At 37.1% G+C, this 17,657-nt stretch overlaps 1 protein-coding gene across 1 annotated transcript in view; it reads right to left on the reverse strand.

Annotated features, from left to right (window-relative positions):
* PTPRQ (protein tyrosine phosphatase receptor type Q) overlaps positions 1-17,657 on the reverse strand; it is a 213,317-nt gene that overhangs the window by 84,206 nt on the left and 111,454 nt on the right. The window contains exon 24 of the mRNA XM_070409661.1: positions 10,146-10,469. Within this exon, the coding sequence (XP_070265762.1) occupies positions 10,146-10,469 (324 nt within the window). The remainder of the gene's footprint in view (positions 1-10,145; positions 10,470-17,657) is intronic.

A 17,657-nucleotide genomic window follows, 5' to 3' on the forward strand; every position in this document is an offset into this window, starting at 1 on the left:
CAACCTGAAATAATTCAGATAAGGCTATCACATATGGAGTGTTAGGGCCAGAGTAAATGTTGCTATTTTGTCCACCCATTCATTGTATGCAGGTGCAATGAATTAAGGGTAAAATAAAAAAGAGAAAAGAAACCCAAAGTGTAGATTAAGGTCATGTAGTTAGAGAAAATCCCATCCAATTTGTTTAGGAATGGGAAGTTTGGGTTACTTACAAGAACTTGTATAATATCTCCAGGTCTTTCTTAGTCCCACTTGCCAAAGCTAATAATATCACATAGTGATAATCCTTAAAATTTCCTTTACTGATTAGTTTTTAGAGCTTTTGCTGAAAAAGATATTCCATTTGCTTATACAAATTTGATTTCAAAATATTTTATTTATATTCTAGAAAACTTGCTCAACAACCTGACAAAAATGCCATTAAATATAGAGTCTAATGCTTTATTAGTTTAATTTTATATGCTTACTATTATTTCCTTTGCATTATGATTTCACTTGAATATCTCCTCTTTGTAATCCTACTGAGCACCCCTCCACCTCTTATTACTTTCATACCACCACAAGGCTTTGCCTAAGTTCTAGTCACGTTCTAAGATCTCAGGCTCTTCCCTAGAAATGAATGAGGTTCATGAATGAATCAAAGTGTGTAAAGTTCTTAGAATAAATAGTACCAGCATCTAGCAAGCATTTAATAAGCATAGCTATTGTTATTGTTTTTAACCATCCAGCCAAGGGCTCTCAGTTCAGTTATTGGGCTCAATCAGAAAGTACCCTAAACCACCAGACATAGTAATCCTATGGTCTTTACAGAATTGGGAGTTTTCCATAGTCAAATCAGAATTCTCCCCACTTCCTTAGTAAATGTAGGAGAAAATGAAGCTGAATTTTTGTAGACCCAAGGCTGGTACTGAGGCAGATCTGAACTGAGGTCAATGACCAAAAACACAAAGATTTAAGCCTACTTCACACTTCTCTCTAAACCAAGAGAAAGAAGATTCTCAGAAGACTAAAAATAAATTCAATTCAACATGAGATTTGAAGTTTGAGATGAGAAAGTGAAAGAATTCCTTTTTTAAAAATGATAAAATGCAGCTAGCTCTAAAGGGAGAAAGTTTTTTTCTTTTTTGTTGGGTTAACCAGGTTTTCTATAATATTAATTTTAACATATAATATAGTGATAATCCTTATAATTTCCTTTGATTTTTAGTGATTTTACTGAAAAAACACATTCTATGTGCTTATGTAATAGCCTTACAAAATGTTTTTTATTTAAATTCTGAAAAACTCATTTAATAACCTGGCAATAGCTCTTTTGAATTAAATGTATAGTTGAATGATTTATTAAAACTTTAATTTTATGTGCTTAGTACTATGTTCTATAAATTATGATTTTATCCAAATAGCTTCTCTTTGTAATCATACTTAGCAGCCCAAATGTAGACATTGTTCTTCTTTGTTTTCTTCATAGACTATCAACCTATATGATGCAGCTTGCTATACAAGTTCATTAAGAGTTTATTATCTCAGTTAATAATTTAAATAATACAATGAATATCGCAACCCATTTAAAGGAGGCATTTATTATTTTCACATATTGCTTAAAATCTTTCTCTATTTACTACATGCTTATTTCATTTCTATATGCAGTAATTCATACTTATGTTAATGAAAAGGGAAAATAAAAAAATTAAATATATATTATATACTCATTTTGTGAAATAAAGGAAACTGAACATGTCAAATATAGAAAATTTTAATTTTTGCAATAACCATGCAAGTATTTGAAAGATAAGTTAGAGGGGAAAAAATGATGAAAATTTAGTATGAACAATTTTGCAAATGGAGAATTTTGACATTTAAATACTTTCACTTTAAAGTCAAATGCCTTCTTCAAATCCAATTGCCATATTAATTTAGTCTGTAATATTGAGTAGGTCTAGATGGTAGAAACATATATAAGACATGATCACGTGGTCACTTCTGCCTTTAAGGAGCTCAGAGTTTCACAGAAGAGAGAGAGAAATAAACAATTATGACAACGACATGATCAGTATTTCAGGAGCAAGTTTTGGGAGATGGAATGGAGAGAGGAATTTATAGAAAAGGCTGCTCTCCCAAAGAATGACAGTAAGAAAAAAATCAAAGATTCTAAAGCACAAAGAAGAATAAACAAGGCATATATAGGGAATATAAGCAAAGTCATAAAGGAGGGCATTGTGTAGCATAGTAAAAAGTATGATTTTTAAACAAGAAAGTATAAAACTATCAAAGCTTTTAAGCAGAGGAATAGCATGTCATATAGGTGTATTCAAAAACTGAGTTCAGACGGGGATAGATAAAATGGGAACAGAAAGACCATTTAGAAATCTCTTGCAATAATATAGGATATGCATTTTAAAGGTCTGGATTTAGAGACCCTTAACAGAAAAAAATAAATTTGAGAAGTATTCAGTAAGTAAATTCAATAGGACTCAGATATGGACTTGGTGGTGAGGATTGCTAGAGCTGGAAAGAATTAAAAATTATTCCTAGATTGCTCACTTCAACAGTTAGATGAATAATGTGCAATGCACTGAGACAGGAAAAGGTTTATCGTGGGGGAGGGGCAATGGTAATATGGGGTCTGAGAAGTCTGTGGAAACCTAAGTAGTTGTACTAGTAACTTTAATGTACAAGTGTAGAAGAGAGAGATATTGTCTTTTTTAGAAGTTGACGTTAGAAAGAGAGAGAGAGAGAGAGAAACATCAATTTGTCATTCCACTTATTTATGCATTCATTGGTTGACTCTTGTAGGTACCCTGACTGGGGAGATCCAACCCTCAACCTTGGCACATCACGATGATGCTCTAACTAACTGGGCTCCCAGTCAGGACATGTCTTGAATTACACACTTGGGAGTCTCAGAAAATTAACCGAGAAGACTTTCCACAGCATCTAACTAATTTCCTCATGTGTAGAATAAATTATATTCATTTCCTCTAGTAGCAGCAGGATAAAGTCTATTATAAAAATGAACAGAATCAAATAGGTTTCTCTATGTCTTAGACCAGGGGTGGGCAAACTTTTTGACTCGAGGGCCACAATGGGTTCTTAAACTGGACCAGAGGGCCGTAACGAAGGCATGGATGGAGTGTTTGTGTGAACTAATATAAATTCAAAGTAAACATCATTACATAAAAGGGTACGGTCTTTTTTCTTTTTTTAGTTTTATTCATTTCAAACGGGCCGGATCCGGCCTGCGGGCCGTAGTTTGCCCACGGCTGTCTTAGACTATGTCTTCTTATTTATTTATGGCTAACCATCATATAATTGCTTCTTTATAGAAAATATCTACTTCTGTTATGACAGCACTCATCACATTAATTGAATAACTCATTAACAATTGCTTATTTTAAAAAATGCTATGCCATACTTTGCCCTCTATTTGGTTTTTCTTCTTTTTAGATCATAAAGTTGCATTCCTTGGAAACTTCTTTGATGAGGCATGTTTTGTTGAATTTTTTTTAACCTAACAGATGTTTGGGTAGTTAAAATTCCTCATGAGTACGGTATCCTGTGGTTTTCACAACCTAAGTGCTACCCCAGGAATTTTCCTTTCTTGCTGTCTTCCAGTCCTGGTGGTCCATAGGAGATGCACATTATGAAGAGTCTCAATTCATTCCATTCTAATTTCACACCCATACTCTTTTAAAGTTATACATTTCCTTAACATTTTAAGTACCTATTGTGCACCACAGAGATACTTAGCAGCTTTCCAGTCTATATTCCTCCCACTACTCAACTCAAATTGCTTTTGAGTATAGGGGTAATAAAAAAATAATAGATTAGTAAAATGATCTCCAAGATTTTAATGTTGCAAGTTAAATATTTCTGCCATTTGTAATTTCCGTGCTTGTTTGTATCTATATGCACTCAGCATGAAGTAGAGAGTTATGGCTATTACACAGATGACTTAAGGAGAATAGCAATTTGGCTTCAATGATCTAGATCAGAGTATGTGGGAGAAAGAAATGTTAGCTTGTGTTGGCTGAATACTGTTTTCTTTGTTCACTCTAGTGTACAGTGGTAGATTCAGATTCAGCAAGTAACCCAATTTAATCCTCAGCTTGCAATCCAATTCTGCTCCCTGGATCTTTAATTTGAATGTTCTTCTTTACTAGCTCAGAGAGAGTAAATACAACATATTTTCTAATTTTACAAGCCATTTCAGAACATTTTAAAATAATATTTATTAACCTCATTAGGTTGTCCTTTATTTGAGTTATTCAAAGTGAATAATTTGATTTCAAACTAGCCATCCATTGTTCTTTCCTTATCCAGAAGTTCCAGGTTTTGATAACATGTTCTATTTTGCTAAGAGCTTGGACACAATTTGGTGCTATTAGAATAAAATGCACATATCTGAAATAGTAATTTTATACCAACTTGTATTGTTGTTTTGTCTTTTCTATTATTCAGATAAGTTGTTCACTTTCATAATTTTATCTTCTCATTCTATATAATAAAAGGCTAATATGCAAATCGCCGGTGTGGTAGGGACAACCCCGGTCAGGTTGAAACGGCCCCGGTGTGGTAGGGACAACCCCGGTGAGGTTGAAACGGCCCCCGTGAGGTAGGGACGACCCCTTTCAGGTCGAAACGGCCCCGGTATGGTAGGGACAACCTCGGTCAGGTTGAAACAGCCCCGGTGTGGTAGGGACAACCCCGGTGAGGTTGAAACGGCCCCCGTGAGGTAGGGACGATCCTGGTCAGGTCGAAACGGCCCCGGTGTGGTAGGGACAACCCCGGTCAGGTTGAAACGGCCCCCGTGAGGTAGGGACGACCCCGGTGAGGTGGAAACGGCCCCCGTGAGGTAGGGACGACCCCAGTCAGGTCGAAACGGCCCCGGTGTGGTAAGGACAACCCCAGTCAGGTTGAAACAGCCCCGGTGTGGTAGGGACAACCCCGGTAAGGTTGAAACGGCCCCCGTGAGGTAGGGACGACCCCAGTGAGGTTGAAACGGCCCCCGTGAGGTAGGGACGACCCTGGTCAGGTCGAAACGGCCCCGGTGTGGTAGGGACAACCCCAGTCAGGTTGAAACAGCCCCGGTGTGGTAGGGACAACCCCGGTGAGGTTGAAACGGCCCCCGTAAGGTAGGGACGACCCCGGTGAGGTTGAAACGGCCCCCGTGAGGTAGGGACGACCCCAGTCAGGTCGAAATGGCCCCGGTGTGGTAGGGACGACCCCGGTGAGGTTGAAACAGCCCCCGTGAGGTAGGGACGACCCCAGTCAGGTCACAACGGCCCCGGTGTGGTAGGGTCGACACCAGTGAGGTTGAAACGGCCCCCGTGAGGTAGGGACGGCCCCGGTGAGGTTGAAACGGCCCCCGTGAGGTAGGGACGGCCCCGGTGAGGTTGAAACGGCCCTGGTGAGGCTCAGACGGCCCTGGTGAGGTTGAGACTACTCCAGTGAGGTTGGGACAAATAAAGGGGACCAGTATGGACTGATGAACAGGGGTAGATACAGAAGCAGAGCAACATTGAACAGAATGTTAAACTACAGTGGGAAGCCTGGGGAGGGTTGGGGGGGGGATTAAGAGACCAACTGAAGGACTTATATGCATGCATATAAGATTAACCAATGGACACAAGACACGGGGCGGGGGGGGGCGGGGGGTCAGGGCCGGGGGAATGTCAAGGGGGGGAAAAAAGGAGACATATGTAATACTCTTTGTAATACTTTAAGAAATAAAAATTATTAAAATATTTAAAAAAAAAAAAAAAGGCTAATATGCAAATCGACCAAATGGTGGAAAAACCGGTCGCTATGATGTGCACTGACCAGGGGGCAGACACTCAAAGCAGAACTTGATTTACAATTTATTTGTTTTGTATGGAAGCCATCATAATTATATGTAGATAGTGTTCTTAATAAGTAATAGAAACATTTACTTAATTATGGTTAATATCTAAATAAGTAGGGTAAAAAGTTAGTTGTTGTTTTTTATAATATTAAACTAAAGTTGCAACAGAAATCTTTACCTACCCTTAGTGACTTCTCTGGAAAAACATTTAAAGAGTGTTTACTTGAATGCAGAAGTCCTGAAATATGTGTAGATGGCAAAACAATTTTGAGAGATTATTTTGTGGTTTTTTTCTGTATTTTTCCCTTTTCCCCATCTCAAGCTGTGAGTCAGACCCTGGGTAATTCTTTGTGTCAGAACTTTGTCCAGGGGAAAAGCATACACTACAAAGCTTTTGGAAGACAGATCTGTGTAGGAGGAAGGGGAGGAGGGAAGGAAAGATGGAGAGAGAGAGAGAGAGAGAGAGACTACAGTCACTGAAAAGGATGTAAAGCCTGGTTTCATAGCCTACAGATATGAAGGGAAAATGTAGGCATAGAAAAAGCATTATATATATATATATAATTGATTTTTTACAGAGAGGAAGGGAGAGGGATAGAGAGTTAGAAACATCGATGAGAGAAAACATCAATCAGCTGCTTCCTGCACACCCCGCACTGGGGATGTGCCCACAACCAAGGTACATGGCCTTGACTGGAATCGAACCTGGGACCCTTCAGTTCGCAGGCCGACGTTCTATCCACTAAGCCAAACCAGTTAGGGCAGAAAAAGCATTCTTGATATCAATTGCTATAGCCTAATGATAGACCACAAGAGAAAGCAGTAATGCTTTGTCTATATATATAAAAGCCCAGTGACTGAACAGCAGAACGACCAAAACGACCAGTCAACCTGTCGCTCTGATGCACACTGACCACCAGGAGGCAGATGCTCAATGCAGGAGCTGCCACCTGGTGGTCAGTGTGCTTCCACAGTGTGTCAATACCCACAGGCCACGTCCCCCACCAGTGCACAAATCCATGCACCGGACCTCTAGTTGTAATATAAGACTCTATGACACAACTCTGAAAGTCTGAGAAAACGCTAATGACAGAAATAAATTTCCCTTTGGTATTCAATTAAGTTAAAAGTAAATGTGTTGGAGAAACCAAGATGGCGGCATAGGTAAACACATGAAATTGCTGCCTCGCACAACCACTTCAAAAATACAACTAAAAGACAAAATGGACATCATCCAGAACCACAGGAAGGCTGGCTGAGTGGAAATTCTACAACTAGAAGGAAAGAGAAATACACACAAAGATTCAGAGGAGGTGCAGAAGTGAAGTGCAGAGGTACGGAGGCGTGCGGAAAGGGCTGGCAACTGAGGACGAGGTTGTCTTTTTCAATCAGGAGGGAGACACATGCTCCCACTGTGAACTCCAGTTCTGGGCGAGTCTCTGGGGACCCAGACTCATATGGGGAGAAACTGGATTGTCTGGAAGCAGGTGGAACTTGAGGGTGGCTTTCTCTCAGAGGTGCTTGCAGCGAATACCAAGGAACACTGAGACCTGGGGCCTCTTAGGGGAAGGCTGAGAATCAGCCATAGCAGCTTGCTCCGCCCTGTTGATACCCTGAGACTCCGCCCCACCCAAGCTGTGCACAGAGGCTTTTGCATATGGAAGGGCCTGGCTCTTTGCAATCTAAAAATTACCTAATTACTGCAGCTGGATCAGAGAGACCCAGAACATCCAAAAGAAGGCCCAAGACCCCACAGCAGCTTGCATTGCTTCACAGCTGGGCCTCATCTGAGCACCTCCAAACCCCAAACAAAGAATAGGAATCTGCAGATCTCTCCATAACTCCTGCTGGATAGCCTCAGGCAGAGGCTAAATTAGCACCTCCTTAGAGATCCAAGAGCCAGTGTACCCAGTGGTTAGAGTGGGACAATCCAGATTACAACACCTCAGATCCATAAGGGACACACTCAGGGGCAGAATCAGTGAGCACCAAAGCCCCACTGAAGCAAGTCTTGCCCCATAAGGGTGTCTCCAGACCAGAAGTTCTCCCACAGCAGACACAGCTGATTCTCACAGCCAATTGGCCTGGAGGTCAATTCCTCACAGTGATACCAACTACAATCAAGGCTTAACTACAACAAGACTGTGCACAAAGCCCACAAAGGGGTGCACCAAGAGTGTCCACCTCAGGTAATTGGGGACGCTGAGCTACTAAGCCCTATAGGACACCTAGCACAGAAAGCCACCCTATCAACACAGGGAAGCAGCCAAAATGTGGAGAAAACAAACAGGTCACAAATGACAGAAATGGAGGAAAGCAAACTACTGGATATAGAGTTCAAAACCAGACTTATAAGGTTTTTCAAGAATTTTCTAGAAACCGCCGATAAATTTAGTGAGACCCTCCATAAATCTAGTGAGACCCTCGAGGATATGAAAAAGGACCAAATAGAAATTAAGCATACACTGACTGAAATAAAGAATATTATACAGAGATCCAACAGTAGACTAGAGGATCACAAGAATCAAGTCACAGATTTGAAATACGAAGAAGCAAAAAACACCCAACCGGAAAAACAAAAAGAAAAAAGAATCCAAAAATATGAAGATAGTGTAAGGAGCCTCTGGGACAATTTCAAGCGAACCAACATCCGAATTATAGGGGTGCCAGAAGAAGAGAGAGAGCAAGATATTGAAAACCTATTTGAAGAAATCATGACAGAAAACTTCCCTTACCTGGTGAAAGAAATAGACTTACAAGTCTAGGAAGTGCAGAGAACCCCAAACAAAAGGAATCCAAAGAGGACCACACCAAGACACATCATCATTAAAATGCCAAGAGCAAAGACAAAGAGAGAATCTTAAAAGCAGCAAGAGAAAACAGTCAGTTACCTACAAGGGAGTACCCATACGACTGTCAACTGATTTCTCAACAGAAACTATGCAGGCCAGAAGGGAGTGGCAAGAAATATTCAAAGTGATTAATACCAAGAACCTACAACCAAGATTACTTTACCCAGCAAAGCTATCATTAAAAATTGAAGGTCGGGTAAAGAGCTTTACAGATAAGTAAAAACTAAAGGAGTTCATCACCACCAAACCAATATTATATGAAATGCTGAAAGGTATCCTTTAAGAAGAGGAAGAAGAAGAAAAAGGTAAAGATACAAATTATGAACAACAAATACACATCTATCAACAAGTGAATCTAAAAATCAAGTGAATAAAAATCTGATGAACAGAATAAACTGGTGAATGTAATAGAATCAGGGGCATAGAAAGGAAGTGGACTGACAATTCTCAGGGGGAAAGGGGTGTAGGGGGTGTGGGAAGAGACTGGACAAAAATTGTACACCTATGGATGAGGACAGTGGGGGGGTGTAGGGGCAAAGGGTGGGGTGGGGACTGGGTGGAGGGGAGCTATGGGGTGGGGGGAAGAGGAACAACTGTAATAATCTGAACAATAAAGATTTAATTTAAAAAAGTAAATGTGTTATTACATGAGTTAGTTTGTGTACTAACTCAGTAATTTTTATGTTCAGTGATTTTTACACAATTTAATTAAGTAGAAATCAACACATAGATATAAACTACAACAGAAAACAGTATGTGTGATATATAATGATATATAACATATGCATAGATACATATATATGTATATAATATATACTCTTATTCCTGTATATATAGGTTGTTCCCAAAAATGAATCCATACCTTAACAATTGATAACTCACTTAATTGTCACTCCTTTTCAGCTTTAACTGATTTGAAATAATGGGTGAAGCCTGATTAAGCTTTGATCTAAGAAAATTTGTCCTAAAGTGCCACTAGATTTTTTTATGGGGATACATAAAAGATAAAGTTTATGGTACAAAACAAGCAACAGTTGACAAATTGAGGGCACAAAAATACCAAATTAAATTATTATTTATGTTTGTGATTTCATTGCTTTGTATTGTCAGCAGTGCCTGGACAAGAATGGTCATCAGTTTGAAAATGAACTGTATGTTAATAAACACTGACTTTATAATCATTCAAAGTGTGTATACATTTTGGGGGGACATATATATATTGCATGAAAACCATCACAATTCTATGTAGACAATGTTCAGAAGATAATAATAGAAATTTATTTGCTTAACATTAATGATGTCACAGCAAGTAAGGCAGTTAGTTTTAAAATATAAAATTTAAGTTGTAAGAACAATCTTTACCTATACTTTGAGTACTTCCTATGGAAAATCAATTAAAGAACTTTTTCTTGAATGCAAAAATATATGTACATATACAGGACAAAACTTACGGCCAGGCAGGGTTTGTGCAGATATCCAACTTGAAGCATTGCCATAGCCGGCATTGGTGCTGGCAGCCACTTGAAATCTGTACCATCTAAATTTCTTTAAGCCATATACTGTCTCTTCAGTTAGGTCAGCTTCATAGAGGTATTGAATTTTTTGATATTCAATACATTCTTCAGATTCCCATTCTCTGCAATTTTGAGCCTGAAGTTGAGTGGTAATCTTGTAATTTTGGAAGTAACCAAAGATAGTGTCAGGTCTCATCCATGTCAATGTTGCACTAGTTGACTGAACATCAGAAAAAGCAATATTTGTGGGAACACTGGGAACTAAAAATGAAAGAGAAAAATACAAAGTCATTGGAATTACCAAACATTTTGTAAACAGAAGTAAAAGATTGGATTTAAAAATACTACTTATAATGTAACTAGTGACATTTCTTATTACAATTGCCCTGAGATTAATATTAAGCTGGTGCTACAGAGACCACAGGTTCAAAGAGGTAGAAGACAAAATAATTGCGATTATTTTTATTCCTAGTTTTGCTCCCCAATTCATTTACAATATAAACTTTTGCTTCATATACAAGCACTGGTACAAAAAAACTTGCATGTTCATATAGTCCTATGTCTTTCCCTAGGTATGGTCTGAATGTTTAATGTTCAGTTCCTAAGAAAAACATTCTATATTTAAATGTCTAGACCAGCGGTTCTCAACCTTTTCACAGGGGTCGCCTAAGACCATGGGAAAACACATGTATAATTACATATTGTTTTTGTGATTAATCACTATGCTTTAATTATGTTCAATTTGTAACAATGAAAATATATACTGCATATCAGATATTTACATTATGACTCATAACAGTAGCAAAATTACAGTTATGAAGTAGCAATGAAAATAATTTTATTGTTTGGGGTCACCACAACATGAGGAACTGTATTAAAGGGTCGCAGCATTAGGAAGGTTGAGAACCACTTGTCTAGACAGACACAAGGGCATCTTATATATAGTAAATGTTGATTATAAAATAATTTAAAATAAAGATTATTAAATAGATTAATATTTAGTTAATTTTTATTTTATCTTGCACATATTTATAATTAACAAAACCCTTTCTAGAATATCATCCAGCACACTGATATTAATAGTCAGACCAAGACATCTTTATATCACGTATAATACATGCTCCTACTTGAACTCACTTATTAGATTTCATATTTACTATTGGTTTGCTATATGCATACCATGTGCCAGGTTTGGAGCCTATGTAGGGATTAAAGATACATAAGGTTTATGTCTTTTTTTAAAAGAAATAGCCATTTATTGGAAAAAAATATAAGCATGTTATGGTTAAAAATATGAAAGAACAATATACTAAGTGGTATGGATACTTCCTTCAGAGATGCCTATATGCAAGGGCTTTTGCTCAGAAGGCTGAGATAGAAAGAATGATAACAATGACTTGTATGGAAATGGTATAATTCATAAAAACTATATGCAAACTTAAAAATAAGATAATTAATAAATAGAAAGCTCACTCACTCCTAAACATATCATATGAATTCAACATTTAATACAAATGAGTACCCAATTGTTTCAAGCAATATTGTAGTTGCAGGGAATGCAATGAAGAAAACAAACAAAATTCCCTATCCTTGTGTAATTTACATTAAGGAGGTTTATCTATATATATAAAAGGCTAATATGCAAAGTGTCCCATCTGGAGTTGGACCAGGAGACCAGGAGTTCAATCGCTCGCTATGATGTGCGCTGACCACCAGGGGGGCGGTTCAGAATGAAAGAAGGCCCTGGCCAATAGCTGACAGCTGGCAGCTGGGGAAGGAAGGCCCAAATAGCCCTGATCCCTGGCCAGGCCTAGGGACCCTACCCGTGCACAATTTCATGCACTGGGCCTCTAGTATACAATAAAAGTATAAGTAAGTATTAGATATAGTACTATGGATGATGATTTGTGTTGTGGAGGAAAATAAGGAAGCAAAAAAGGAGAAAGAATTACAGGGATATTGAAATTTTAATTGAGTAGTTAGAGAAGGCCTCACTGATTAGAAAACATGATGTTTCTGATAAAAGTGGGGAAAGTAAAAGTGAAAATTTGGGGGAAGATCATCCCAGCAGAAGAAAATGCATTATTAAGGACCCTAAGGTGGAACCATGCTTGGTATATTTGAAAAATAACATAGAGGCTAGTGTGTCTACTAGGAGTTAAGGTCTAAGAAAAAACACTGAAAGCCAAATTATGTACTGGTATAATGTTGTAAGTTACAATTACTTTAATCTGAATAGAGAAGTAATAGGCTCTAACATATGTTTTCATGGAATCACTCAAGCTACTGTGTTGTGAATAGACTAAGGGATACAAGGGTGAAAAGAAAGAGAATAATTAGGAGTCTATTGTAAAATCAATAATTAGGAGTCTGGAGTTCTGAAGAGAGGTCTAGACTTGAGTTGAAATGTTTGAACTCAACTACTTGAAGAAAAGACATATTTTCAAGATATTTTAACACAAAGAAGAGAAACTTGACTGGCTTGGGGATTCTGGATAAGTTTTAAGAGAAAAGATAGCATATGATATGGGATTTCATTGATTGTAAAGGTAGAGATTCTAAGGAGTAATGCAATCTAAGCTAACTGCGACCATAGTTTATAACTCATATTGGCAATTATAAATAGAAAGACTGCACAATGACCTGTTCACATACTGTTTCTGTGGGACTTGCCGATAGCTTGTCAGGCAATGGGAAACCACCAAGTTGTCAGAATAAGATGTTAAGAAGTCCATTTTATCAAGTCCAGCTGGGCAATTGCACAAAACGAAAAGGAACAAATTCATAGACCATTTGATTTGTTCAGAAAGAAGAAACAATAGGTAGCAACATGGAGAAAGTAAAGTTTTAGGTCTATTTTGGTGGTTGAATCCATAGAACAGGCAAATGAATTAGAAGATCAGAGAATCAGAATTTGAAAGAAGTTTAGAGATGATCTTGGTCAACTTGTCTTTTTATGTCTCACCCTTATGTAGGCAGATGTCCCCTAAGATTATTGGCCACTATACACATAGCTTCTTCCAGTGTTTCTACCAAACACTGATATAGGTGCTGATGTGATGAAATCTTGCTGTTGTAATTAAGAATTCAAATAAGTTTACTTTAAAATAGGGAGAGATTATCCAGTGGGCCTGATTTTATAACATGAGTCCTATAAAAGCACAGAGTTTTCTTTGGCTAGTTATGAAAGAGAAAGTAAGATATATTAAGCAAAAGATATATTGAATGCACAAAAATTTCTCCACTGCTGGCTTTGTAGAAGGAGGGGACCACTTAATAAAGAGTTGAGGCCATCTCTAGTCACTGAGAGCAGCCTTTGGCTAAGAGCCAGCCAGAAAATAGTGATCTCAGTCTAACAGCTTTAAGGAACTGAATTCTGCCACAACCACATGAGCTTAAAAGAGGGCCTGAGCTCTACCTGAGAGTACAGCTGACTGACAACTTGGTTTCAGCTGTGAGACCCTGAGTAGAGAATGCTGGCACAGCATGCCCAGATACCTGACTTGACGGAACTGTGTGTGAACAAATCCATGTCGTTTTAAGTTACCAATTTTGTGATAATTTGCGACATACAATAGAAAACCAATTCAACTTCCCTCCACAAAATTACCAGTCTCTACTTATCTAGCCTTTGCTTAAATATAGAGAGCCAAGGAAAACTCAAAATCTTGAAGGGCTTTATTTTAAAATTTATTCCCAGATTGTTCTATTAATTTGTCCACCCTTCATTATTTTGAATGGATATCTATTTTCCTATAATCCTAGATCTACCCTGAAAACCCACCTCCAATAGGCCTAATCCTATTTTCATCTCCTCTTCACTCCATTTATACCAAAGACCTAAAAAGGTTTTTCTTCCACATTAATTTCTATAAAAAATATTGAGCAACTATATGTACACACACGCACACACACCCACACACAAATGTATAAACACACACAAATGCCCATCTACCTATTAGATTTTGTCCCTGAAGGACAGTGGTTCTCAACCTTCTGGCCCTTTAAATACAGTTCCTCATGTTGTGACCCAACCATAAAATTATTTTCGTTGCTACTTCATAACTGTAATGTTGCTACTGTTATGAATCGTAATGTAAATATCTGATATGCAGGATGGTCTTAGGCAACCCCTGTGAAAGGGTCGTCCGACTGCCAAAGGTGTCGCGACCCACAGGTTGAGAACCTCTGGTCTAGATTAATGCTTGGAACAAAGAAGGCATTTAATAAATATTTTTACATGTATGAACAAATGAATAAGAGGGTATAATAGGGACTTGATTTAGACAGATAGTCAGAAAAGAATTTTCTGATGAATTATTATTTGACCAGAGACCTGATAGATCGGATGAAGCTTCCCAGGTGAAAAACAGCAGGGTGTGTTAAGACTCTGAGGAAGAAGACGGTGTGGCACTGTGGAAACATTTTATAAAGGCTGTTGGTCCACAAGGAAGATAGAAAGTTGGAGAACTAGGCCAAAAATCAGAAAATGTTGAGCCTTCTAGACTAGATTCAAGAGTTTTAGTTTTATCCTAAGTGCAGTGGGATAATTGAGAAGTTTTAGATGGACTCTTCATTTGCATTAAAACCATAGACTCTGCTCTTTCCCCATGAGAGCCAGGGAGTATGGTCTAGACACCACCAAGCACCCATTCTATGTTTCAATTTCCAGTGCCTAGCATTTACTAGGCAAATAACAGTGGTAAGGAAGAGGGGTGCATTAGCTATCCAATAAACTAAAGAAGAGGTCTACCCTTTCCCCATTTCAACAGGAGGGAGGACTAGATGCCCATGGTTCTATGAGGAGCTCACCATTAAATGTTCAGATTTTTTTTTTTAAAAAAGGACTTTATACTTTCTTGCACAGTAAAAATATTTTCAGCAGGTTAATATTGATCCATAGACTCTAGCATTTTCCAAAAAAGTGTTATAAAGAAGTCAAGGTCTAAATAGAATAGTATTTTAACTTGACAAAGAAACAAGGTCTATGCCAGAACTGTTTTTTAATCTGGCTACGAAAGAGTAACAATTGCAGTTACCTTCCATGTGACAGGTACAGCGATAGGCCTTGAACAGAGCCCCAGTGTCTGACACATTGACACTCAGTAAGTGTTGACTGTGTGATTAAAGTATGCTTCACTGAAATAGCCCTTTGGTTTCATGTAGTAAGAAATTTTGTCCACATTTTCCAATCAAATGTACTTAAAAGAATGATAAGAAATGAAATCTATTCTGAGGCCAAATATATAGTATAACTCGCACACAATTCTTTGTAACAAGGCTACCTTAGAGGCACTCATAAATGACCAGCAGTAACCCTCATTTATATCCAGTATCTTCTCTTTTGATGAACTGTGTATTGAACTAGACTATTTCAAAGCGACTGCCCTATTGAATTACAGATACAAAAAGGATTACACTCATTTTAGCATGGAGAATCAGATTTCCATTCTTTAAGAATGACTAAAAATCTCAAACTTTTTCTATCCACAGATGGTACTAATTTGAACACATCATTCCATGCTTCCTGGAGTAATCACGCAGCTTGCTTAGATTTTCTAAACATGACTGAACTGTGATGAAGCGATCAACATTCACTGCCAAGGTATTCCGTAAATTATATTTTTATTCATAAATTATTCTTATCGGTGAAATTCTTTCATCATGATTGAAATAAAAGTCTGTAGATCTATATAAATACAATTTGTTACAGGTTTAAATGCATGTCAGTTTTAGTGACTACTTAATAGATGCAACTTAGAGTATGAAAATGTGTGTAAAAAGTAATTATTCTCTAAACTTCTAAATATCCACTATTAGAAGTTGTCAACCTTTAGATAGAATTTTGATGGTAGCTTTATTGACTTCTTGCTGAACTGGTTAAGTATACTAACATGGAAGACCAAGTTTCCTTAATTCTTTATTTATGACTTTATATTTTTATCTTCCTGAACAGATGTACTCTCTTTTAAGTAAAACAGGTGTCTGGACATTTATATTTATAAAACTTATAAAAGTATCAATATAATCTTTCTTAGCTTATTAAGAATATTTTTGTCTCTAATAATTTTAAATAATTTACAACTCTTTTAGAAACACAAGGAACAAGTACATAATTTGAGCATACACAAATAAAGCACAGTTTACTAACACTAACATAGTATGGATAAATGTAAAAATATAAATTTCTACAAGGTTGAGTGCAAAGAAAATTTCAGCATACTACATATAAATTTTGCATTAACTTAAATTTTATTATCAGCATTTATTGGACATTCATATTGAGTGGTCTGGGCAAGTTGTCTTAGTGTATCAGATCCTTTTTATACATATGTTAAAAGTAATTTAGCTAATAGGACCCAGTTCAAGAAGGTGATGCCAAGAGGAAAGGCTCAATCAAAGGAGAAAATATAGTAGCTATAATTTGAAAGAACAATTGAGGATTAGTAGAGATGTGAGAGAAAAGATGTTTACATAGATTGAATATGACAAGAGATATGTAAGGGGAAACAAAATGTTTGTCATAGACTGGAGAAAAGAAAGTCTAAGGAAGTAAAAACAAGGCGGGGCCATCAAGGATGGTATTATTGAAAGGCACTGAAAGTTTGAAAAATTAGTTTAGATGATGATTTAATTGGTAAAGTACAAACTTAAAGGAAAGACTGAGCCACCATATAGCTATTTATAAGAAACAAAGAGGAAATAGGAGTACAAAAAATGGAATGAACCCGAGAATTCAGTCAATAGGTAAAATAGATATGCCATATACATTCTAGAAGTAAGTTATGGTTTAGCTCTGAGTGTTCCAACAAATAATATTTAAAAACCAACATTATAGATTTCTGTGGCAATAAAAAATTAAATAGTCAAGAAATATGCAACATTCTCTGGTACTGAGATCAAATATATATTTATCCTCCCCAAATCACATAAATAGGGTATCTTGTAATTTACTGAACAATGTCTTCAACAACATCCTTATGGTAAATAATGTTTAACTTAGCTCTTTCTTATAACATTTCTTAGTGTGGGTTGGCATAATAATTATCACATAATTTTTGTTAAACTATTTCTTCAGAAGTTCTATTTAATTCAGGTACACTTCTCTCAGGTACTCTGGCTTAGTCCAGAGAAAGATTTTGGAGTAGCTGGAATAGTATTTCCCAAAATATGCTACATAAACATGATTTTAGGTGATACTACAAAGCTGAGAATATGGATTGGCACACTTATTAGTATGACAAATTAAACCATATTAACATATTCAATTTACATTAAAGGCAATTGAGAAAGTGTCTATTATAAGGAGGACTGCGGTTTCCTAGAAAAGAAGTTAACAGGCCTGTCCCAATATGTGTATACACAGACAATTAGGGACTCAAAATTCTTTGAACAAAAGCTATAATAATATTGGTTTTTTAAAAGATTTTTTATTGATTTTTAGAGAAA

Source organism: Myotis yumanensis, unplaced genomic scaffold (genome assembly GCF_028538775.1).
Source record: "Myotis yumanensis isolate MYYU_CA2020_CCGP unplaced genomic scaffold, mMyoYum1.0.hap1 SCAF_3, whole genome shotgun sequence".
Classification (NCBI taxonomy): domain Eukaryota; kingdom Metazoa; phylum Chordata; class Mammalia; order Chiroptera; family Vespertilionidae; genus Myotis; species Myotis yumanensis.